The 26,056-nt window shown below is 35.6% G+C and overlaps 3 protein-coding genes across 3 annotated transcripts; all 3 read right to left on the bottom strand.

Moving 5' to 3' along the window:
• Positions 1-493: 493 nt before the first annotated feature.
• LOC144445048 (uncharacterized) lies at positions 494-2,113 on the bottom strand. Its single transcript, XM_078134598.1, has 2 exons — positions 1,575-2,113; positions 494-1,005 (listed from the first exon to the last, which is right to left on the bottom strand). Exons 1-2 carry the CDS (start codon positions 1,972-1,974, stop codon positions 875-877), a joined length of 531 nt encoding a protein of 176 aa, XP_077990724.1. The 5' UTR covers positions 1,975-2,113; the 3' UTR covers positions 494-874.
• Positions 2,114-3,898: 1,785 nt separating this feature from the next.
• Positions 3,899-6,102, bottom strand: LOC144445023 (uncharacterized). The gene is made up of 2 exons (XM_078134574.1): positions 5,706-6,102; positions 3,899-4,152 (listed from the first exon to the last, which is right to left on the bottom strand). The coding sequence occupies exons 1-2, from the start codon at positions 6,100-6,102 to the stop codon at positions 4,025-4,027; spliced, it is 525 nt and encodes a 174-aa protein (XP_077990700.1). The 3' UTR covers positions 3,899-4,024.
• Positions 6,103-7,281: 1,179 nt separating this feature from the next.
• On the bottom strand, positions 7,282-25,804 carry LOC144444485 (serrate RNA effector molecule homolog). The gene is made up of 21 exons (XM_078133916.1): positions 25,690-25,804; positions 25,284-25,408; positions 24,514-24,651; positions 23,970-24,116; positions 23,387-23,569; positions 21,311-21,480; positions 20,826-20,970; positions 20,076-20,138; positions 17,463-17,529; positions 16,848-17,043; positions 15,884-16,045; positions 14,974-15,167; positions 14,285-14,425; positions 13,225-13,419; positions 12,743-12,910; positions 11,916-12,072; positions 11,692-11,800; positions 10,531-10,684; positions 9,999-10,203; positions 9,046-9,136; positions 7,282-8,650 (listed from the first exon to the last, which is right to left on the bottom strand). The coding sequence occupies exons 2-21, from the start codon at positions 25,403-25,405 to the stop codon at positions 8,572-8,574; spliced, it is 2,886 nt and encodes a 961-aa protein (XP_077990042.1). The 5' UTR covers positions 25,406-25,408; positions 25,690-25,804; the 3' UTR covers positions 7,282-8,571.
• Between the last annotated feature and the right edge of the window lie 252 nt (positions 25,805-26,056).

The following is a 26,056-nucleotide window of genomic DNA, read 5'->3' as shown; positions in this document are numbered from 1 at the left end:
AAGTTTGTATATGAATTGAAATACGTTAACCAGGTCCACTGCATTCTCGCAAACCATACTTTTTTCTTCGAGATCTTCAATGACATATCGGGAAAAAAAAAGACTTACACGGTACCCTAAAAGAGGCTGTGGTTTTATATGACGATGGGGCACTGAACCCGGGTAAGAATATGTTAATGAATGCATGCTGCGGCAATCATTCCAATAAACTTTTATGACTGGTTGATCTGTGGTGATGTTCAAATGACAGCTAATCATACTGATACAGATATTTATTCATTCTGATTCATCAGACAGCTAGCATACGAAAGGACAGCAAGAACAGTAATACCATCGACAGCGATTGAAATACATGCACCTTGTAAGCAACTCAACACACACACACACACACACACACACACACACACACACACACACACACACACACACACACTAACAAGAAAAGAAGCACCTCGCCTTCTTTCTATACATGGCGAGCTGCGGTCCCTTCAATTTGTTCATCATATGCTCTACTTCACTGACTATCTATCTTTTCTTCCTTTCTTTTAATTTTGTACAGAAAAGTATTTTTGCAATAGCGCTAGCGCTTCCATATTCATTCACAATGACTGTCACTTCTAACCTTCCCACACTAAAACTTTAAAACCGTCGGACTAATACTTGCCTTATCATTTTATAAATTTTAAATAATCTAAACGTTTAGAATATAGTTATTCTGTCTGAGATATTCTGTTTAAAAAAATAATGGTCCCCCTGCAACCCATAATGTTATTTTTCAATAGGGAATGGTCGCCTGATATACAATATCCATTGTGAATATAGTTTCATCGTTTAGTTGTTCCAAAATCACACCCAGTATTTTCCTGGTGGCGCACTACCATCTCCAATTGCCAAAGCGATCGACAAGGTCATCAACATCTGAATCACTACCTGATTCATATTCGTATTCGGATTCTGTGTCATATTCATAGTCGCGATCAGAATCAGAACTGCATTCATCTGAATCTGGAACAGAAATGGCATATATATGAATTGAAAGAAAGGTTATGTCCTAGAATTTACAGCTGACATGTTAAAGGAATGACGTCAGTGACCAAATCAAGGCTTAAAAGACATAGTAATGCTGCATTTTGGAGATGAGTTCGGGGTAAGGGGTTTTTTGCTTTACTGTAACTCTGATTATAGAAAAGGCATGATTCGTCTCTGTCCCAGTCATACAGAGGACATTGTGAACGGTTTAAAAAAATAATAAGACCATGTGAAAGAATAAATAGCGCGAGTGTATGATACTCCCGAAGTATGAAGGTTTTCGGCTAATAGAAACTAGACTTATTAGTCTGTGGTACCGTGTACATGAAACTGTACTGCCTTGCACTATACCACGTCACGTCACGTCACGTCACGTCACCGATCCGCACTACACACCATCGGCCTACAGTTCAATTGTCTATTCATATACATTCTGTTCTAAATTTCAAGAAAGTCGTCGTCCCACAAAAGTAAGATGGGCTAAAACCCCATGCATGTTATTGGCCACGTTAGATTAAGAACGAACACTTATCGTTTTCCCCTACCTGAATTTGTATTTATCCAATTCTGAACGATTTGACCAAGCCTGCCGTGAAATTTGTCATCACCGCGAATTGTTACAGACTTGCCGTCGTTTTCTGATGTGTCCTTTCTACGGACTTTGTCCCAATCTATCTTCCGTCCCTTGACTTCTTTCACGGTTACCGCGTTTATGACGCATTGTTTTTGTAGACGTTTGTAGATATACAGTCTCCTGTGTCCTTGATAGATGTACCATTTTCTATTGCGTCGAAATACTCGAATGATAGGAATATCGTCAGGCGTAATATTCTGGTACAGTAAATCCTCAAAAGTGACTAAAATATCAGTTCCGTTACGGAAGTGATTGGCGATGGAATTATGCAGAAATCGTATTTCAGAAGGACGCAATTCGATCTCACCCATCTCGGCGTCGTGAGTTCAAGAATATACAGGGTCTTCAAATGGTACAGATTGAACGGTGTGTTTACTTGAAAGTCGTATATGTAGTACCTTTTGTTCAACGTGTTTTCTCGTGAACTACAGTTACTAGTAAACGCTGAACAGAAGGTGTACCAATTACCGAAACGTTGTGAAACGACATCACCGCTATAAATATCGGATTTGCGCGTGCGTGTTGGGTTTGTACAATTGTTTTCCCTTATTTTACTTCAGAATTTAAATAGGGTATTTCCAATGACCCTTTTCATATAGTACGCTTGAGACAACCTACTTTTGTTGCTAGTATATGCATGCACCTTTTGTTATTTCACAATATGGTCACTTGATTTAGCAATACAATGTTTTTGGCATCGGGAAAAGACTACTCGATTGAGTCAATATCATTAGCTCTGGTCATGGATGTATATGCTACGAAGTTCGCGGGAAGACGTGTCGAACAGTCTGTGAAGTTTGTTTATATACAAAATGTATATATGTATTGGTAACAGGGTGTCAATTGCACGTCCATTTCACAATGTAACTTGCTCATTTAAAGTTGGTACAAGCTCCAACGTATCGTAAGTTTCGACGTTTGTCTAGATGTGAGATTGATACCATCATGTTCACTAAATCCTGTGAAGGATATCTATCATGCTGATCAAAATAATTACATACATAAACATGTATGTATGTATGTATGTATGTATGTATGTATGTATGTATGTATGTATGTATGTATGTATGTATGTATGTATGTATGTAGAAAGAATGCATATGGAACTTATAAATCAGTCTGTATAAATAGCTGTTAAATCCGACGTTTCGAATAAATATTCTTTTTCAAAGGAAAAATCGGTGAGACACAGAAATGTTAGGTCAAAACCCGAACATTTCTAAATAACAATTTCTAAATACATACATACATACATACATATGTATGTATGTATGTATGTATGTATGTATGTATGTATGTATGTATGTATGTATGTATGTATGTATGTATGTATGTATGTGTGTGTGTATGTGTGTGTATGTATGTATGTATGTATGTATGTATGTACGTATGTATGTATGTATGTATGTATGTATGTATGTATTTATGTATGTATGTATGTATGTATGTACGTATATACGTACGTACGTATGTAATGTATTACGTATGTAATGTATGTGTGTATGAGGTAGGTAGGTAGGTAGCTAGGTAGGTTGGTAGATATGCATGCACGCATGTATGTATGTATGTATGTATGTATGTATGTATGTATGTATGTATGTATGTACACACAGACATTTAGTGATGGCTATAGCCCTACTGTGTTCATTTGTGCTACTGAAAAATGTGAGGGGCTACATTTTCGTTACATAACCTAAAGTAAACTACAAACTCAAAGCATATTGAAGATGTATGAGACTAAAACAAGAAAAAAATATCTTGCAAGGGACTGGTGCCAGTCTAGCTTTTAAGCCTACCTCAAAGTTCGTCCAGAAGTAGAAGTGTGCCCCCAACCGTACGCGAGAGCACTGAGATAGCAAATCGATCGAGCTATTGTAATATACTACCAGATTTCCCGACATTAACATTACACTAGAATAATAATAAATAATAATTATGAATAGTTTCAAGATTTTGTGTATTTTTTCCACGGTAAGGATTGTATACACCCAGTTTGTGTAATGATAATTTGAGTATCATTCGAAATTATCTATCTCCCTACATAACATAACTAGATACATATATTAAATGTACAAATGTATATACACCAACGTTACACCCCACGCAAAGATAGATGGTGACGGCAATTCTATAACATTTTCGAGGACACAAAGATAAACGCTGAAACTCTCATTTCAAACCGAACTATTTATTGCTCAAAACTCAGAAAACAAAACAATATGGCATATATATGTATTGAAAGTTTGTAGACTGGACTGTTTTTTTCTGTATCCTCGTTGTCCTGACGCCGAACATGTGTTATAATTACAAACACCAGAAACATCAAAGGTTCAAAGCTCACCAAATTTTCTGAATGTAATCCTAGTAGTAGTCTGATAAGTACGAATCTGAATCTGAATCCGACTCCGTGTCAGGATACACATCCCAGCCACATGGGCAGAAGCGGCATCCACACTCGGAGCCATACTGGGATCCACTCGTGTCAGACTCTGAAAAAAAGACCATTCACAATCTGAGTAAAAAATTATCACGGCTATATGCATAACACCGATTTGATATCCAAAACAGGTTTCTTGATATTCGAACATATATATCTTATATATCAGCACTTATCAATTGCAAGAAAAAAGACACCAATATTCTACATAGTTAAAACAAATACATTATTTTTGTCTGACCTAACGTTTATACTTTCTCGTATAAACCTTAACTATTATTACTCTAGTTTATATATTATTTACTAGTTTGTTTAGCACCAAACGTTTATTGCAGAAAATGCAACGCAGAACTGTAGTTTTCTTAACGGATGCAATAATATTCTATTCTATTCTATTCTATTCTATTCTATTCTATTCTATTCTATATATAACCGCTATCTATCTACACCACGCTGATTAGCTACAACCACTATGTACAGGTAGACTAGTCTGCATGCCAACGTCCTTGTTTCCGCTTGTGTGTATACATAAAATAAGGACCAACGACTGCATCTTTCAGACTATCTGTGAAACATTTTGACAAATGATTTTTGGGGAATATCGGCAAAGACAAATAGTCAAAGTTTTTACGCTTCGAGTCGTGCTTGTAGACGGGGTAAGTCGTACCGGCGCTCCCTGTCTTAGGAAGTTTGTTGTTATCTTTGGCCTGGTGGAATCAGTTGAATCATGTCAGCTTGTTTTTCTAATTTTCAACATTCGTATCAAATATCAAACTGGTCATCACATCAACTATAGAACAATTTTCCTTATAAGGATTTTGGCGCGAACATGGCTCTTCATGACCCACTTTCTGTAGTTTGCAAGAAATATCGTCTGACGTAATTGTCGGGTGGTTTTGTAGGCTTACATTGTGTAGAACATGGCCCAGCTTGCAGACGGAGTACGGTACTCGATTCTAACATCGTCTCTACGGAAAGGACCACGGACTGTATGTAGAGCACTGTATCGCGATAAACACGTCCAGATGACGTAATCGATGTTTACATGCCTTTCATGCTTGTTTCCTTTTCACCTATTTTAACATTCGGGTTGGCCATTGACTTTACTAGCCAACAATGTCTTATATTCATAAATGCATGCAAGCTTGATCTTTCTTTTTTCTTTCTCTTTTTAGACATTATAAATAAACGCTTTCGTGAACTTCAGATGCTTGTCATTTTGTGCATTCCAAAATATAATAGTAAAGGAGCCTTCCTTCAGTATTTACAGGGGGATCAAACCCGATCTGTGGCATATATGAGACCATGGAAGTAGAACTACTTCCATGATGAGACTTAGGAGCCAACAATGTATTCACAACTTATGCAATACAACAAGGTTGATGAAATCATCTTCTCTTTTAACAAATATATCATGCGTTCATGAGTATCATTTGCCTGTATAGCTTTGTGCATTACAAAATATAAGACTAGTATGTCTGGTCGTCTAAGGAAGAGTTGATCCGCATATATGGGCTGATTCAGCTATTCACACGGGCATACCATCGAGAACGAAACTTTAATTAGATACATGGTGGAAACATTTCATGTGTTTAAGATACGTACCTATTTGAGAATCTTTCCACTGTTTGATTATGTGACCAAGCTTGCCATGGAACTGGTCATCACATCGAATGGTTACAGATCTCCCGCCATTCATGGAAGTATTCTTCTGGTGTACCTCATTCCACTTGATGTTGCGTGGTTGCACGACCCACACACTAATCTCGTCAATAACGCCTTGCTTCTCAAGACGTTTGTACAAGTAAAGTCTTCGATGGCCGTTGTAGACGTACCATTCGTTTTGCCAGAACACCACGGCAATACAACGAATGTCATTGGGCGTAATGTCTTTGTACAGTAGGTCGTTGAAAGTTCCAAGGATGTGACGACCATCGGAGAAGAAAGCATCGATTGAGTTTTGGAGATACTGAATTTCAGATGGTCTTAATTGGGCAAACATCTCTGCTGCTAGACACTTCTGTAAAATTCTCGACTCCTGTATTTTTGTAACGTTGGAACAGCTACAGAGATAGATGAAAATGCTACAGCCTAGTCACACGTGTTTTATTTTTATATGCAAATGTACGAGCAATAGACATGCGCATTTTCTTGTCATGTATGTATGTAAACAGTGACTGTGTACAGTATCTTCCGGATTAGATTAGCATACTGAAGATTGTTTTACATGGTGCCTTGTGATAAGGATCTAAATTGCCACACAGAATGACGTCACACTCTTTAAATACACATGATGTCACTCGTCAGCTATTTATAACGATGAGCATGATAGATGTTGGTAGTCGATTCCATATGTTAATTATGCAGACGTCTTACAAAGTCGCCTTCAACTATAAACTGAGAATCGAAGAGTACCTGGAATTCAATTTCCCAAACTTTATTCTATACTAGGTATATCACAGGTTGAAGGATAAATTATCAATTTTGTACTCGCGATTTTCCGGATTTCTAATATTATTTTCTGTATATTTCAAATAAAGTACTGTTTCCTTTCACTGTTTTTGTCTATTTCCTACCTGATATCAATGTCTTATCTGAGTTTATCAGCTTTGCATTAATTAGTAGCTTGCTATAACAAACTCACTATTTGCCCAAATTAACGCATTATGCTGCGAGTGTAAACATCTACTTATCCGACTAATCTGTGAATTACCATTAGTCGGATCAGTAGCCCTTTTTTTGCAGTGTCGTGGAAGAAATAACAGTTCTGGTTTGTGAGAATGGTGGGTGATGTAAAACCACGATTTGAGTCTTCAGAACCCAAACTTCAGCAAAATGTCTTATTTCCTGGAATGGCATACCCTTTTCTATATGTTTTAAATTATGAAATAAAATCGTTAATCACAAAGATTTCGGTTTAACTTTCTTAATTAGCATTCATCTTCAATGGAAGTAATCACAAACCATGACACAACTCGTTATATTAAAAGAACAAAATACTTTATTCTAAAACAACAAACAGGTATGACCCCATTGCAGCAGAAAATTTCTTACGACATATTGCAAAGTTAGAGACTGGACATGGTAATCCTTATTAGAGTACATCTTGATAAATGCTATTTGAAAAGAGTTCCTTTTATACCACCCCCACCCCCCCCCCCACCCACCCACCCATTATTCCCAACACATTCATTGTCCTAACCACATAAGCTAACAACCATAAAAAGTTAGCAACTTTAAGGGTACAAAAGAAACTCTTACCTGCTATTTTTAATTTCTACAAAATACATTGAAGTAGAACTGCTACCATACTATACTCACATACAACCTGCTAAACTTGACGTCTCTTATCAAAGCTAGTCTTTGCAGTCAAGTTCACTCTTTTGGGACAGATGAAGTGATATTCCAATGCAGTGTTTTTCCCAACAAAAGGGCTAAAGCAACTTGTGACCAGTAACACTGTCTTCAGTTGTTGTTTGAAAAGAACGAATCAGGAACATCTGGGATTTGGTGGTTGTTTGGAGACCATATAATTATTGATAGTGGTTTGCAGTATGATACTCATTTCAGCAATAGGATGCTGACAATAACATGAGGGCTTTCACCCATGTTACCTTGGCTAGGGAGAACAATACACTGAATTCATTAGTTAGATTGAACTGAAGACCAAACAACCTTTCAACTAGCCCGTACTGTTAAGTTCTGTCATCTGAGTTGGATGAACTATATTTCCTTTGCTAGATATAGAATGATACTTTGACACAATTGTAATGTCTCAGAATGTATTTGTATTCCTTAACAACACTTCATGGTTCTCTACTACAAATCCATTTTAGTTTAAAAACATATTCTGATTATGAATTATACATAACACATGGTTTTCAGAGAGTAAGCTGGGCTACCAGCACCAACTGCTCAAAACTGCAGATCAGTCTTGATAGGTTTTTGTCACAAACAATTCGTTATATGTATTGGCATTTAATCTTCAGTTGTGATAGATATTTTTCTGGCTACACATTTTTAATTACTTCCAGTTACTTAAAATATAGGATTCATCCTTAAATGTATCATTTCACTTGAATTCATGATTTCTCTTTGGTAAAAATTTAATTTTCAAGTTTATTAGCATGACAGCTGAATGACAGCTGACTTGAAACATTTCTTGCCAACCACTTTTCCTTTCTAAAGATGAAGACACGTTGATACAGCAAGTTCGACCAAAGATTTAGAGCAATGGCATTGCTGGAAACATCCATAGAATCACTTCAATTCACATATACAGATATTGCATTGTTGGAAACATCCATGGAATCACTTGAACCCCCATATAGAACAATCGCATTGCTAGTTGGAAACAACCATGGAATCACTTCAATCCACATAAGTACAAGTACAACGTAATATCCATTAAACTAGTCTTGTAAGCATACACGATGTCGGTATCATCTTGGGACTGTTTTGTCTTCTTTTCTTAGAAGTAATCCATATCTTCTGGGGCATCCAGATCTCTATACTGTACTATTTCCCTAGGGTCACTCCTTGGGCCTCCTCTGTTGAAAGATGTAGAAACTTGACTCCTAGAGTCATTGATTTCCATTACATTACCAAGTACAGTATGTCTAAAACTACATCATGAAATTGAGCTTACAATTTCATATTCAACATTCTAAAGTCACTGATGTCATTGCTTTGTATGCTTTGAGTGCGTGAATTCAAATTTGTCACTAGACAATGTTATAATTTATACTTTTGTGGAAAAATTTGGTTCCACTCTCCTCAAAACAATCAATAAATAAGAGCTTAGAATTAGATGCCAAAAATCAGAAATTCAAGCTCCTTTTACACTCAGAAACTACAGATATTTACATAATAAGAATCTGACCACATAATAATAGTTAATAATTTAGATAATTGTCTATGTATGTACATTTGCTGATTGACTTACCTTGCTCTTGGCTTTGGTGGGAAGGTTTGGGCACCTCTGGTATACTGATCATATGTATTACGATTACCATAGTTGGGAGTTCCAAATCCACCTATCAAAATATATTAAAACATATCATAAACACGTCTTTCATACTTTCTGAACTAAACTATGAGGATAGTTGTAAGTACACACTGTGTGGACCAGTGTGCTCTCTGATTAAAAGACATTTTCTGTTGTGGGTCAAAATAAGAAAAAGTAGGGTTTTCTTGTGAGTGACCCCATAGTAAGGCCTAACAAAAAATATTGCATAGTTCCGATTATGTTCAGTTTTAGAATAGGTGGGGTAGGTAGATTTTTTATTTTATTTTATATATATATATTTTTTTTTTCATGTATGAGAGTCTAGTTCAAGTACTTATTTTTTCTGTTGTTTTCCATATGGTCTCTGTGTTATTGGTTTCCTCACATCAGAGGAACTGCAAATTTTGGAGTGTCAAAAAAATTGTTTTGCGTCAGTGGCATATCAAGTTGACTTAGGGGACACTGGTGAGGGTTATGACATTGTTCTTTGCTGGTACAATTCCTTTGAGTTTATAGCACATTTACTGTTTTAATTTTTTTTTTTAAAAGAGTGTTTCCATAAGCAGAAATTAAAACATTGTCTTCACATACAAATTTGATATATAAAAATATATACACAATAAAGATTGATGGAAACCACATTTGCAACCTGATATTTCTAGATACACAAACAACTTTATAATAACACCCCTGACAATGCTAACAAGATGTCAGCAAAAATGTGCGAGTTGCTGCCCAACACTTTTTTGACTGCGAGTAGAAACTTTCACTTGAAACTTTATAACTGATTAACAAATTGAGAGGTGAGCATAATCAAAATCTGTAGACAAGATCAAAAAGAATTTACGCTTTTTTAACGATTCAAAAGTTTGTAATTGAACTAGGGTTACCTGTTCCTCCATAGCCTACAGGTTGTCTTGGTTGACTATATCCCATACTGCCTTGTTGTGGTGGTCCTTGGTAACCCACATGTTGGCCCGTATTGTATCCTTCACGGCCACCACCTCCCGACTGTTGTGAGGGGGTTTTAGGAGTTGGGGGTTCTGGCAGCTGAGGACGCTTAGGATCAGCTAAGTAAGTGTTGAAGAAAGACACCTACCAAACAAAGTATGGTAATACTACTTCAAAAGTCTGATTCTAGTTGAAGAAAGACACCTTGAGATCTTGAGCACAAAAGTAATACCACATCAAAAGTCTGACCCTCTTTAAAAAGAAATAGCTGTGTAATCCACATCTATTGAACGGGTATACTTTTTGCACTTGATATGAATGCTATAAGTGTTACAAATACAAAAAGTGCTTTACTTCAGTGTTACGGGTTGTATTACATCTTCTCTTTGATAACTTACCTACCTTACAAATACAAAAAGTGCTTTACTTCAGTGTTAAGGGTTGTATTACATCTTCTCTTTGATAACTTACCTCTTTCTTCACATCCTCTAGTTTATCACCATGTTTGTTTATTATGTGTTTCCTCACAAACTCTGGTCCGCGGAATTTCTTCCCACTCAGTGGACACAGCCACTTGTCCTTGGCAACTTCTTGTGTATTGGCAGTAATAAATTTTTCTTGTTCAGTGAGGAATCATTAAGGGTGATATAATACATTGTATCAGAAATGTGTGTTTTAGTACTTCAGTTCTAAAACTCAGTATGCTGTGTGTATACTATTACTGTATTTTTACACTATCCATTTTGTAAAACTTAGAATTTTTTAGCCTTTTTTTCATGTTTTCAGCTTCATTTCCGATACTCACTTTTAATTGAAATGTCACCTTGTCCTTTACAAATTTTTATAATTACTTCATTTAATTTGTTAAAAATGATTAAAAGTTATTTGAAGCCAGCTATAAAAATTTCTCCTTTTATTAATGTGTATCGTGAGTTTTTGAATACAGAATTACTGTTGACCAGTGTTTGTATATGTTTAACTGTCTTTTTTCCAATCAGTTTTTAATCAAGTATTGTTTTTATCAGAGTTTGTATACTTTTAACTGTCTCTTTTTTTCCATTTTTTCCCCTTTAAATGGTCTGTGAAGCGCATTGAGATTTTTTAGATGTAATGTGCTATAGTAGAAATTCAGATCATGATTATGATTAATTTGTAGCTATGTATTTGGAGAAGCACGACATGAGGTGAGAATTGTCCTTCAATCATATCTATCATTGTTCGCAAGAAGCATACCTCACCTAGTAAAAGTTTCATTACAAATTTCATGGTAGATACAGTTTGTGGTTGATTTGAACCAGCAAACTTGGGAAATGTTACAATACATTAGATAACCCACTTTCAATATTACAAAATGCTTTCATCAATAGTCTGAATGAGAAGTTATAATCAGGGAAATTGCACCCTTAATTATCATGAAAATAATTGATAAGTTGAGACAAATGTTTATATATTTATGCTCTCTTTTATGTTGCCAAATTTCAGAGGTGCATATAATACAAGCAGTATTAGTTAAAACTGGTTAAAACTAGTTATAACTGGTTTGAAATCTGTTAAAACTGGTTTAAACCGGTTAAAAGTTATTTGAAACCAGCTAAAACTGGTTAAAATCAGTTAATGTAATGGTAAGGATATACATCAGCGTCCTTCTTTCCAAACTTGACCAGATCTTCTTCAGATACAGCTTGTGGTGTTAATAGTAATGGGTTTATTTTCTGATTAAAAGTGTTTTGCCAGTCTGTTACTGTAAAATAGAACATAAAAGTGAGTTGTAAATATAGAATGATGAAGACAATTTTTCTACTGCGGAGTAACAGTGTATCACTCCATCCACTGAGACAAAGACTAAAATGACTTACATTCATTTTGTGTGATCTTGTTAACACTTGGTGGCGGCCCCCTGGCATGCATGATACCACATCTGTTTGGCATCTCATCTTCATTTGGATAGTCCACAGAATTGTAATAATCCACTGAGTGTACAATACGTAGATACATAACAAGACGATCTAAGGCCTGAAAAGTAAATCAAACAATAATTCATTATCAGATACGATTTAAAGTCTACAGAATTGTAGTAAACCATCGCGTAAATCAATAAAGAATTCATTCACAGGTATTAATTAAATAACAGGATTGTCGAAAGATGAAAATATTATAATTAAGATGTGCATTTAGCAGCATACTAAATTATACATGAATATTGTGCAGACTTCAGTCCCATTTTTGTAAAGACCGAGTTCTTAGGTCCTCTTGTCACAAAGGAGAGTCAACAGTACATTACTTCCCTTGTTCTTTGATTATGAAATGCTCAGTTGTAATAGTACCTATCAATATATCATGCTAATAATTGGAATTGACTTGAGTTTAACAGGATTATATTTTGGCAGCTCAGAGACTTGGCTGACTGGCTTGACAATGTAGTTTGCTAGAAGACAATGTTATTCTGTAGACTATAAGATACATTGTGTTGTTCAGTCCTATCAGGCTTCTTAACCAAGATGACTGCTGGCTGATAGCTACAACATGTATGTTATTCTGTTGAACCAGTATGCCAAATCAGAGAGCCGAGTCTCTTGGCTAAGGTGATGCCTATGTATATATTTTGCTTTATAAGTAACACTTTAATTCTGTTAATTGGACCTGTCAACCACAGAATCTGGCCTCATCTATTTTATGTACTGACCTTCATAAGTTTATCATCCCTTTCAAGTTGTACATCAGAGGAATTGTCTTTTTGTTCATCCTTAGCATCTGATGAAGTACCAAGCAGTTCATCTTCTTCAGCACTAGCTTCATCTACTAAGTAATCAGTGATGTTTTCTAAAACAGGATTCTTGGACATCAGAAATGACTGAAAAACAGATGGTTAATCATCTGGTTAGCACTCTTTCTTAGAGTTATCCATGTGCTAACATGATTGAGTTGTCCATATGACTGGTTATCTGGTTATATATCTAAGGTGACCAAGTTATCAATGTGTCTGCATACATACCTAACATGACTGAGTTGTCTATACTACTGGATGCATAGCTAACATAACTAAGTTATCCATGTGACTAGTTACATAGCTAACATGACTGATGACTGGTTACATAGCTACATTTTGTAACATGACTGAGTTGTCCACATGACTGGTTACTAACATGACAATCTGGAGACACTCACCTCTTTTTGTGGGTCTGTTTTCTCTTCATCATCATGATTCCAAAGTCCATGTTTGTCATCTAACATTTGTACAAGTTTAGCTGCTGTTTTGATGTCACTTTTTACAATGGTTCTGTGTGATGTAATTCCACTGACTGGCCTGACACGACGTGTTAAATCTCTATTCACCACTGGTGCCAACTCACAGTCCCTCAACTATATGAAAAGAAGATGACATCTATCATCTAATCGATGTAACTCAAAACATTCAGAATTGGCATAACTTATCAATGAATAAACTTATAGGGTTAAGAATTAGAATGTAACACTCCTGTATGGTATATAGCATTCAGTAGCATAGCTGCTACTATGGCGTCATTTCATGGGCATGTGATATAGTTTTCCATAATACGGAAGAACATTTCGTAATGAATGACATCTACAACATGATGCATTATACCATGCCAAAGTCAAGTTGAACAAAAGGTATAGAATTTATACCCTGGTCATTCCATGTCACAACAACACATGTCTATGTCAAGACAACATGTGTCTACATAGTTCTGCAGTGTTTGAAATATGAGCCAAAACGTTCAAAATTGGCATTACTTTCCCTGATTATTATTTGATATTACTGCCACTGTGATAATGATATTATTCTCCAAAATTTTTCTTCATTCAGTGGGAAAATACAAAGGGTTTTGTCACTACTCTTCTAACTACTTGTAGTGACAAAGACCCCTTAGATCACTCATATTTTCCTTGGATGAAGGAAGATAAATATTGGGGAATAACACCTAAATGTATATCCATTTCTATCTTTTCATGTAATGATAAAAATAATGGTACATATCTTTATGGCACCTTTCATACCAAATGCCATGATCATAGCACAGTACAGTATAATTCCTGGCATGGACCTTTATCAACACAACGGCCCTTTATACCAAATCATACTTCCTAAACTCCCTAAAGAGGAGCATATAATCCTTTGCAGCCTCTGTGAATATATAGTATTAAATCCTTCATAAAGTGACCACAGTCCTACCAGGACCCCATTTATAAACTTGGATTGACTTACCCTTATGTTATTCAGATTCCAGCATATTTCTTTGATGTTTACACTCCTATCAAATGTAATCCAGCCTCGTCTGTAAAACCTCCTCTCTGGTTGTGGGTCTGCTAAAGCTACCCTAAGAAACCCTGGATAGCGTTTACACAGCTGTAATATATAACAATACATTTACTGGATGAGTAATATAGGGTTTAATAAGTGAAGACAAGGATCTCCTTGCCACTGTAATATTTTGCTATTTGGTGAGATGAACTGATCTCAATTACATCCAGACAGTTCATTATACAAATCAAAATGGATCAGTCTATATTCCGATTTTTATCCAATGATTCTGAATAAATTATCTCATCAGATCATTTATAAGCTATATCCTAATACCAGGTTTGATTTCAGTTAATTGCAAGTGATGGTTAAGTATATATCGGTAAGTAGAATACTGTGAGTACCTCTTAATATGCAGAAAAATTACATCTAAAAAAGACATAAACTCAGCTTGTGCCCCTCTAATTAAGTGTAAGTTTGTGGAATTAGAAACAATGTGCCAAGTTGAAATTTACATGCAGGAATTTGGGGGCTTACAAGTTACATTCACTTCCCTTAAGAACTACACACACTAACAGAAAATGCACATGTTACTGGTGCAATATACATGTACATTCAAAATTCAGTATAAAATGAAATATATCTATCCTTACAGCTGCAATCTCTGCCTTTGTGATAAGTGGAGCTAAATTCCTCATAAACAGAGAATATGTTTTATGTAAAGGTCTTGGTAGTGGTTCTTCAGGTTCAGTTTTGATTTCTTTCTCTTCTGGTACCGTCTCTTTGGTATCTTTTTCTTTCTCTTCTTCATCATTTTTCTCTTTTTCTCCAACTTCCTCATCTTTACCTAATAAATTGTAAATAATAAACATACTTTCAAATATTGCAAACCTAGATATCTGTGTGACTAGGTGTTCAATAACTTCACGAAGACTACTTTTTAGCACTTCATCTTTCAGCACACACATACTAGTGGTATTGCACTGCAGTGCAATACCAAAACATTATTGCACACATGCATACAAATTATGTGCAAATGAAGACATGATTGTTCATCACAGGTTCATTTTTACGGAAATATGCTGTTTTGAATAAAAATATGTAATAATAACGGAACCCCGTGACACAAATTTCAGTGTGGATACTCAGGGGTATTTCACCTGTGCTTGTAGTGTTTTGCTACACTCATGAAAGTATGGCTGCATAGAACACTGCAAGCACTCATGCAAATACCCAGAGTAAGCCACACTTGCACTTGCGCCCATCATGGGGTTCTGTCATATCATTAAGTCTGGTACACGTATTTAACAGTGAATGACATAATTCTGTATGGATGTACAAGCTAGTTGTCTATATACAATTGCATTTTGATACAAGCTAAATAGTTCACTTACAGCAACAAATCCTGAGAACTGAATCTGAAACAACTACATGTACACGTCTTTGAAAGCTTTGTCAAAAAAATAAAATTTCTACTGAAATAGAAATTGCAAGTAAGAATCTTACACGGACCAATTTTCATCAGCGATGGTAAACTTTAAAAGTCCTTTGAAACACACTTACTGGTACTTTCACTCTCTTTAGATTCTTTGGGTTCAGCCTTCTCTTCCTCTTCCTTATCTTCTTTGTTGGCTTCTTTTGGTTTGTCAATGTCATCACCATTGGTCTCTTTTGGTTTGTCACCACCACTATTTTCTGTACCAGGTGGTGGTGGTGGCTCTACACCTAGGTATTAACAGGACAAGTCCATGAAATGGTCAACAGTAAAGGTTGGCATTTTAGCAAAGCACAATAAATGACTACTCAACACCCAGGTATTTACACAACATGTCCCTGTGGGATGTATCAAACGATCAACAGTAAAGGTTGACATTATAACACAATAAATGACTTTCTTCACATCCCTGTTTTGCTTAGTGTACACTTTACTAACATAGAAATGGTATTCGACTTTCCTTAAACATGTTCGTGTAGGTCAAACAATAGTAATAATATGTTCTTGTACCACGACCAAGTGTTTCATTACTTACTTGTGGTAAAGCTGGCGAACAGACAGTTTGACAAAGCCTGTCGACCTGAACAGGCAAAACGTTACTCGTAAGTAATAAAAACCCTTGGTCGCGGTACAAGAATGTATTATTAAAATATCCGACTTATTTGCTATTCACCATTTCATGACCTCTGACACTGGAGGCTTTATGTCCTGGTGTTACTCCGTGGCGAAACAGGAAAAAATCTTTTAATCAAATCAAGACTTTTGAATTTCTTAAATATCTTAGCTCACTGCAGAAGTCAATGAAAAGATGTAATGCGGCAATCAGGAACACAACAGTCTGATGGCATGTTTACAATTTGATGTGTGATTGATTAAAAAATGGCACCCAACAACCCAACTACGCCAGTGTCACATGTACCATGAAAGTCGACCACTGATGACTGTCTTAACATACCAATTATTCTTAATGCACATGTACTATACACTAGTACTTTACTGGGATAAAAATAACAATTCAACTGATTCCAATACCTGGTGGTGCAGGTTCTGGCTCAGAGTCGTCACTGTCACTACCACTTCCACTGTCATTTTCATCATAGTTGTATTCATGTTTTTTCCTAGCTGGTTTCTCTTCTTTTTTCTCTGTTTTGTCATCTTCATCTTCTTGTTGTTTCTTGTATTCCTCTGCCATCTTGGCAAGTTTTTGCTGCTCTGGAGTCATATTTTGCTGCAGTTGAATAAACATAGACAAGTCATATCCCATGCAGTGGTATAAACAGTCAAACATATTAGGAATTATGTATTGCTGTGGTTGCATTAACACACAAACATCTATATCCAAAACTTAAATTTCAATAATGGCTAAGTACCAAGTAACATGGGAGGAAACACTATTTAAGATTACAACTTATGTCAAGTGTTTGCAATTACTATAAGTTACAACAGAATTCTTTCAACCATCTAAGTCTGATTGTCACAAGCTGTGCTAAAACTACCTATTTGTGATGAGTTCATCACAATTAAGATAAACAGAGAAACTCTTTGCTAGTAGGCAGTTTTAGCACAGGTGGAGACAGGCTAATTTGATGCTTGGTTGCATTCAGTTGCAGTGTTCTCTCAAGAATGATACCAATGACTTATTCTTACCTCACTTTTATCATCATCCTTCTTCTTTTCTTGTCCATTCTTCACATCTTCACTCTCATCTGTCTCACTAAATAATCATAACAACAAATGAAAGACAATAATATCATACAGGTGAAACATGAGTTGGGCAGATGAGCAATGGATCGAACAGTTAATAGATTAAGTATTTTGTGTAGATGTGAAAAGCCGTCAATAGCTCTAGCAATCTCACTGCCACATACATTAGATTCAAAGTACGGTATTTATACCAGTAATTAAATTAAAGCTCATTGCTGTAACCTGGATGATAAGTTTAATGGTTGTAGAATACATTACTTTCAGAGGAAATTTACTGCATGTTGCTTTACCAGATTTATTAAGAGATGATTTGAAAATTTACACATGATTTTTTCTTTTCGATTTATACTGGAGCAAGTGGATTCAGTGAATACAGCAAAAATATGCTTCTGCAAGAGTAAGTATTATTACAGCCCCTGAATGTTAATTTATTGATACCAGTATTTTTGCCATGGTTTTTTAATCAAATATCGGAGAATGGACAGTTGGTAAAAATTGTATTAGATTTCCATACCAACTTTGGTACATTTTATTTATCCTTCTAAGGCCAAAAAAATATTGTGTGGTTCCGATTACGCTCAATTTTAGAATAGGTGGGGTAGGTAGATTTTTTTAACTTAATTTTTTTTTTCATATTTCTTTTTCATATGTGAGTGTATAGTTCAGGTGGTTATGTTTTCCGTTGTTTTCCATATAGTCTCTGTGTTATTGGTTTCTTCTCATCAGATGTACAACCATTACAAATCGGAAGAACAGTTTTATATTGTTAATGTCAGTTTCCACTTCCACTATTTCTTGCGAGACTTCACAATTTTTGAAATTTTTACTATTTATTTTCTTGAATACATAAAAAAGTTTAGGGTCGGCAGTGAAAAACTAGGTGGGGGTCAGGTAACCGGAACCAAACAATTTTTTTAGGAATAAGCAAAACAATGGATGATAGAAGTGCTGCTACTATTATCCATACAAGTAGGAAGAATGTGCAAATAGATAGAAATGGCTAACAACATCGCAACACTACAGACAGTTATATTACACAGTATGTACAGTCAATCATTATTTATCAGAACCCATGTGTTTGTTAAAATAATAAGAAGGTAAAATTTACCAGGTTCCCCACCAAAATCATGGAACATAATAAATGTATGCATGTTTTACCAGAGATTCCCACCCCATGTTACCTGGGGTTCCATCCTTACCAAATATCCAGATCATTTAACTTGCACATATTTACACGAGCACCCAGTCTACTCTCTGTTTTTGTTACATCAAATAGAATTGTAGACATTTCTCAGAAAAAGTTTTACAATTAGACAAGTATGATGAACATGTAGCTATGGACAAACAAGTAATACTTACAGCTTAGCTACTTAACAGCATTTGTTAGTCGGATTTTTTTTTTCATTTTACACACTACTTAATCATCCTATAGCCATGCTAGAGGACATATATTATTCATCATCAGAAAGAATATGTCCCATAGCTACAAGCATGGAAGTATAACTAAAAGTATATGGAAGTGGGTTATACTTCCATGCTACAAGCAAGGACACAGTCACACACCTTGCTACAACTTACAAGCCACTAACTTTGACACACTGTACAAAGCATTTGAAGGCATTGTACTGGTAAGACAATTGGACTCTACTTGAATCAGCTGACAATAACAGCTGTAAGTTTCTATTCTACTATATCTCTATATATACCTAACATTTACATAACATACAGTTCTTGACAAGAATAACAGTCTCCTGGTAGACTTACATATACATGCAGTGACACTGACAGACATTGCATGTAGTTGACTTATCCTGAATATGAATCACTTCAGGAGATGCATGCGCATCATCACTTGATACAAGGCACCACAGTAGTTAACAAAACCATGGTACATGTATAACTTTCAACATTGTTATTGCTAGGTAGCCTAGGATATCGCTCTAATGTAAAGGTTTCAAAGTTTGATGTACAAAGACCAAACACTGTGGCATGGGATCTACTGGGTAATATACACACATCACTTAAACCATAAACAGTGGGAGGGGACACAAAGGAAACAGTTAAAAGCACAGAAATTGTCCAATTCACACATGCACACCTCAGGGTTTCATGCTGCCACACATAGCCAGGCACTAAGGATACTCAAACAATTTTAACTTTGTTTCTGAGCAGAAAGTTAAATATTTTACAAAAGACCCATATTGTATTCGAGCATCATGCAATTAGCAAAACTGAATATACTTGTCGGAACTTGAGATGGATCATAGCTTACATGGACGATGGTGATCCTGTTTATCAACAAACAAAAAGCACTTCATCCAGATATGCATATTAAATGACCTTTGAACTTTCTATGCATACTCAAAATACAATAGCTTACTCTGTAGGAAGATTGGTTTAATTTCAATTAATCGTTCTATTTTTGAAAGGAGAGGGTGCAAGACTTTTTTGTTAGTTTAGAGGTGAATAGAGAGACAGTATTCAAGGTGTTGTTAGTGCATTACCAAACTTTGTGATAGGTTTACAGTGCATGCACACACCAACCAACAACCTTACATTTTGTCTTTGCCTCTTCTCTCAGTTTCCTCAGCTTCTTTTGTATTCCTCTTTTGAGAAGTGCTGTAATTCAGGAGACCATGACAATCAACACAACATTTATTCCTCGCTGTCATGTCAGGCAGGGTGCCCTCATCGGCCTGCCCTTATGTACCCAATGAGACTTGAAAAACAATATACCTGTATTTCATCTATTCCTTCTTGGTACATTAATACCTACTAGAATAGAGCTGATCTAGACTACAATGTTCCTGTATTTCATCAAAGTATACAAGAAATATTTGAAAAATTGCAATTTCAGTCACTCATGTTACCTTGCAGCCAATGTGCAAGTATAATATTTGATCACATGGGTGACTCATGTTGGCTATATACAATATACTAGTACAATGCTCCTTACAGTATTATTCCAAATATTCATATATACTACATACATCTCTAAATCAACCGTAGATCTACAATACAGTATTTACTCTATTACAACAAGCACTGACCAGCTAATTATCAGTACCTGAAATAGAATATTATTTTAATGTCAAAGTGCATCAGACAAATAACGAACATTCAATTTCTTGGTCGACACCATGACTTCCACTCACGTGCTACACATGCATTAGTGTAGCTGTGCATGAGAATATGTCAACCTTCTTGTTCTATTTCACCCTCTAAAATGAAGTAAAATGACATTGCAGGTACCAAGAATAGTGTCAACATGGATTTCAATGTTTTGTGAATGATATGAAAACATACCTTTTATCATCTGGTGTTTTATCAGGTTGTGATTCTGATTCCGAACGACTTCTCCTGAAAGGACTACTAGTGGTTTTTACTGGACTCTGTGGCTGATCAAGGATCTTCAAATCATGATTACTTCCTCCTTCCATTTTAATGACAGCTGTGAAAACCCAACAGTAATTATATCATGGTTATTTAAAGGGTATAAACTAAGTTTATACATTTTGGGGCGAGATTCTATACTGCGTATTTTAAAGTCACTTGTAGTATTTTACTTACTAAAGAATACTTTTAACCATAACTCATAATTTACTGAACTCAAACCAAGGAATTCACACTAGAAAATAAACTGTTCTGACAAAACTAAAAGGTAATTGTAACGTCATAGAAGGCATGCATTAACATTAATATTACACTAGACGAGTTTAATCAAGGTTTTAAATATGTAAGTATTTTTGACTTGCGTAAATGAAGTCTCAATTAAAAGTAAATCTTCTTACCTGCATCTAGGTATTTCACAATATCATCCTGTTTATCTATATCCACAGAAAATGTGTCTAACCAGCCTTTATTGAATAAATCTAAGAACACATCTCTTCTGTTTTTCAAAGCTTTCAGAGATTCTTCTTTTCGTTTCCCACATTCGTCTGGATGGTACTTTGACCTGAACCTGTTGAAAACCCATCGCAATAATTAGTTTTTGTCTCTTAGTTGACGGTTTACAGTAAATGTATTTCAATGTACAATTTCATTGCATGTTTTGTGTCTTTTTGCCCATTACAGTCAATTTCAAGTAATTTGTCCATTCACCATCATTCTTAGGAAGGATTTGAATTTCACATCAAGACCTGGTGTCAATCTATGTACATTTGAAAAATACATAAGTGGCATTGTCTGAAATATCTATATTTACCAGAGTAGAACTAGGTGAAATATACTGAAGTTTATACTTTGATATTGACAATGATATGTACAAGTTATTGTTCACCACCACGCTCTACTGGCTATTGTGATGAAGTTGATTCACAAAATATGTACATAGTCTAGTCAGAGATACTAAGTTCGGAACTGTGAACTTAAATTTTTCAATTTTACACCTTCCATTCCCAGATTTCAAATGGACAAGTAATGCTGAAATTCACTGTAAAATAATATCTTCGAAGACATCACCCCTTAGACGAGTTGCCTTGAATGATTTTAATTGTATTAAACATTTCAGCTAGCCGACACGAGCTTACTGTTACATTTCTTACAAGATTGTGGTCAATTTCACGAAGTGAAAATCAAAGTCCAAATTCAAAATTCAGTATGAAATGGAAAAAGAAATGTAAGCACCACTGATACATTACATTGTACTTTTAACCTAGAAACCATCATTGAATTTTTTACGTCCACTTCTACCTGTTTGAAGATGCTTTCTTTCCGTCTTACCACAACTAGACAAATTTCCTGAAGTTACCTCCAGGTGCTGTCTTCATTTCTTTCACGCATCCACAGAAAGTACGAAGAGTCATGTGCGTTACGTTAAACGCTACGCCTAACTAACTAAACCTATCACTTTCATACTAACACTGCATTGTGCGCAGTGACCTAACTGACTACAGCGATTCTTGTCCACTGATACATATCCGGCATGGCTACGAAGAAAACAGTTAGTTATTACATGGATGCTTCATTGAGAAAAGCTAACACAGTTTCATAGAAATTACACATGAATAGTTTCACAATGTCTAAAATTATTACATCTTTGAAAGAGGTATTAATTTATACCCCCATGGAAGACCAACGTGCTCTTGTGGCACAATTTAGATATAACACTTAAAAACCAACATAACAGGTACACATCTAGAATTTCTCCAGTTTTGGATTTTTTTCTGAATGACATTCATATTAAACAGGTCAAAACTGTTTCAGGATAACTTTCTTTTCATTTCACACAGAACAGTTTGTCGCGATTTAAATATCAAAAATGACAATTTGGAGTTGCTACTTTTGTTGTCATGGTAATACCGCCACATTGTAGTTTTATTCAAAAATCAGTAGAGGTGAAATGAACCAAATTTAGTAAATACTCAAAATTTAGTTTCTCATTGCTTATCATCTTTGTCTGAATTTGCGTTACCCTCGTGTCATTTTTAATACAAAAACCTTATAACATTTTGCAGACATCAAATATTTAATGTCCTGACATTACTGAATTAAAGAAATTTTATTTAATCTGAGAGTTCTTTCAAATAATTCACCATAAATGCAGACATTTCATTTGAGATTATGGCCAAATAAGGTACAGATAGAATCAGATGCTCTCTCCTCTCAGCTGTTACATTGTTTACCGGTACTTAAAAGTTGTAGCACCAATTGTTTTGATGTATTCAAGAGTGTAAATGAGATGACTTGCATCAGCAACAGTACATTATCACCTTAGGTATTAAGAATTGATAATCAGAAACTCTATTAGCCAAAACAGAAGATGTATTTTGTTTGTTTACAGAGTGGTTAAATATTTGAATAAAAAAATATTTCCAAGTTGTGACTGCAGGGAAAATGAGTAAAAAAAGAAATCAATCAAAACTTACCATTCCTCATCTTTGTGTGCCAAGAAAAAGTCACTTAATTGTTGACGTTTGAATTCTATTTTGTACTCATTGTATTTTCTAACAGCTTCTTGGTCATCAATGGAATCATCTTGTGATGCCAAGAACTGTTTGAATGTCATCATTTGTGGTTGATTACCCATTCCGTGATCCATGTCACTGTGTCTGTAGACAACAAAATATCAACATTTTAATTTTACCAAGACAAAATGTAAACATCTCGGATTTTGAAGAGTCACAGATATTTTGATTAAGGTTACACACTTCTACAAGATCCCCCGTAACTTGTAGTGAAATGTATGTGATAAACATGTACAATTGCATCAGAAATTCTAAGGTGAATTTCACAAACTCACCCCACCGTCCAACCCCCCAACGTAAAGAGGTTCATAAGGTTGGAACTTCAAATAACATTCACATTCAAGAAAGTTATCCAACTGGTTTGAATTCTAACTGATGTACAAGTATAACACTATAAATATCCAAACCATATTTACACCAGTTCTAAATATTATTTCCATTCTGAATAAGGTGCAAACTTTTCTCTCAACAAGTGTTAACCTACCGCTGTCCCTGTGCATGTTGTAATGGTGCCTGCTGCATGTGTTGGTGGGACACATCACTTGGATGACCCCATCCTGGTGGTGGACCATACTGATGTCCTCCAGCATACGACATACTAGCATCGTAACCAGCATACCCACTATCATCCCTGGAGAGAAAAACATCAATATGGATACATTCAATTAGTCACAAATAATGTCACTGCTTCTTCAGAGATGTCACATGCTAGTTTTATGTGAAATTTTCATTGCAATATGCATTGCTAACGAGACTTTGATTTGCTTTGCCTAAGAACATAATCCAGTACTCCTTTTTCAATATCAAATTACATGTATGGTTTTCATTAAGAATGCATTATTATATCTATACAAATTATGCATCTTTACAAATGGTTTATTATTAATTCTACAGCGTCATAGGTTAATTAGTAATTTATTGGATGACAAATTGATGTATGAGTTTTTTATCTGAGTTTTACAATTATTCAGTATTTAGATTCATTACTCCAAAGATTCTCCAATTTTAAAGTGTGTCATATCACTTACCAGTCTCTCCTCATTCTTTTAACAGATGGGCTCATATCTCTTCTTTGTGGACTATACCTGTCTCTACCGCGTCTGTCATAATCTGAATAGTCTCTCCTGCTCCAGTCGTGTCTGCCTGTATCGCGACTTTCTCTTCTCCTGAAAGAACCAAACACATAGTATTAGTGTTTTCAATCACTAGAAAGCCAAGCCTTAATAAGGTACACTTGCACAGATTACTGCTATCTCCTTACAAGCTACACATAATTCTGAATATGAAGAAAATGGCACCTCAGTAAAACCGAGTAACTTATTCAACTTTGAAATCTGTAAAGAAGCTCAACGGCACTTGTCTTCTGCCCTTTTGAGGACTACCAACAAGGGTTTGTGGGAAAACCTCTTGTGATGAGATCACATTTACCACCCTCTCTCTGTCTTGACAAATACAAAATGTCTGTAAAGGACTTGCTGTTTATTCTCCAAGCTTTGTCTTTTAAACACCTTTCAGCACAGAATGTTTTGTCCATGTTATTTGACCCCCCCCCCCCCCATCAACTAATGAAAACATATATTCATGGCATGTAATATTTACCAAAGATATTATAACACCTGTTACTTCACACGATTATGATCTACTGCATTCAATGTATAGTCTGCACAATATGATGTGTCATGCCATCGTAGTATTGTATCAGTCAGCAGCACTCGCCCTCAATGTCAAGAATATTTTTTTACTTCATTTCTATTGACTGTTGATTCCAGGTAAAGGTTTCTAATAATGTTACACCTACCTCTCGCCCCAATCATCACGTCTACTTCTGTCTTCACGATCTCGCCTATCATAATCACTTCGCTCCCTTCTGAATTTATCACGCCCTCTACGACGATCATACTCCTCATCGCTGTCTCCCATTGTCTAGAAAAAAACAAAAGTGATGAATAACTTCTGCTTCTCCTTTTGCAGTTTGAACATTGAAATACACACATACAACGATCAGATGTACATAGCGATGGTATCAGCACTAAAATCATGGTTTGCTGTTTGCCTCGGATTCACAGTCACCACCGTACTCAGATTCATCAATCCTGAATTTGTGAAAAGACGTTTTGACAGTCGGGTGCAGATTTTAAGTTGTTTGACATCTCATATAAACTCTGTTTCAAGATTAAAATGTGACACAGACTGCCATGACATACCTCTTAACAGTTCCTTACTATATCTCTTGCGAACAGAACTTGGAATGTGTAATAATGGCACAAAACACTCTTCCAAACGCTAGCTCTAAATGGCGGCGTGATCGCGAGTTTGCCTTTACCCAGAATGCAACGGTGTATCCTGGAATACTTCTTTACAGTTCAGGTAGCGTGTAGTACATACGCCCGAATAGGCACCGAGTTTCAGATAAACGATTCAGTGTTTTTTCTTTACGTCACAGGAAAGATCTGAAACTATAAAAATTGCAGCGAAGTGTTCAATTATTTACATATATGCAATATGAACCCAACTGGAAAGGTTTAGCGGTTGCCGACGCCCTAGCCAAAAGCTCTCCCCTACTGTATTTTG

Source organism: Glandiceps talaboti, chromosome 13 (assembly GCF_964340395.1).
Source record: "Glandiceps talaboti chromosome 13, keGlaTala1.1, whole genome shotgun sequence".
Classification (NCBI taxonomy): Eukaryota; Metazoa; Hemichordata; class Enteropneusta; family Spengelidae; genus Glandiceps; species Glandiceps talaboti.
Note: the sequence above shows the minus strand (reverse complement) of the source record. Positions and strands in the feature narration are given on the sequence as shown.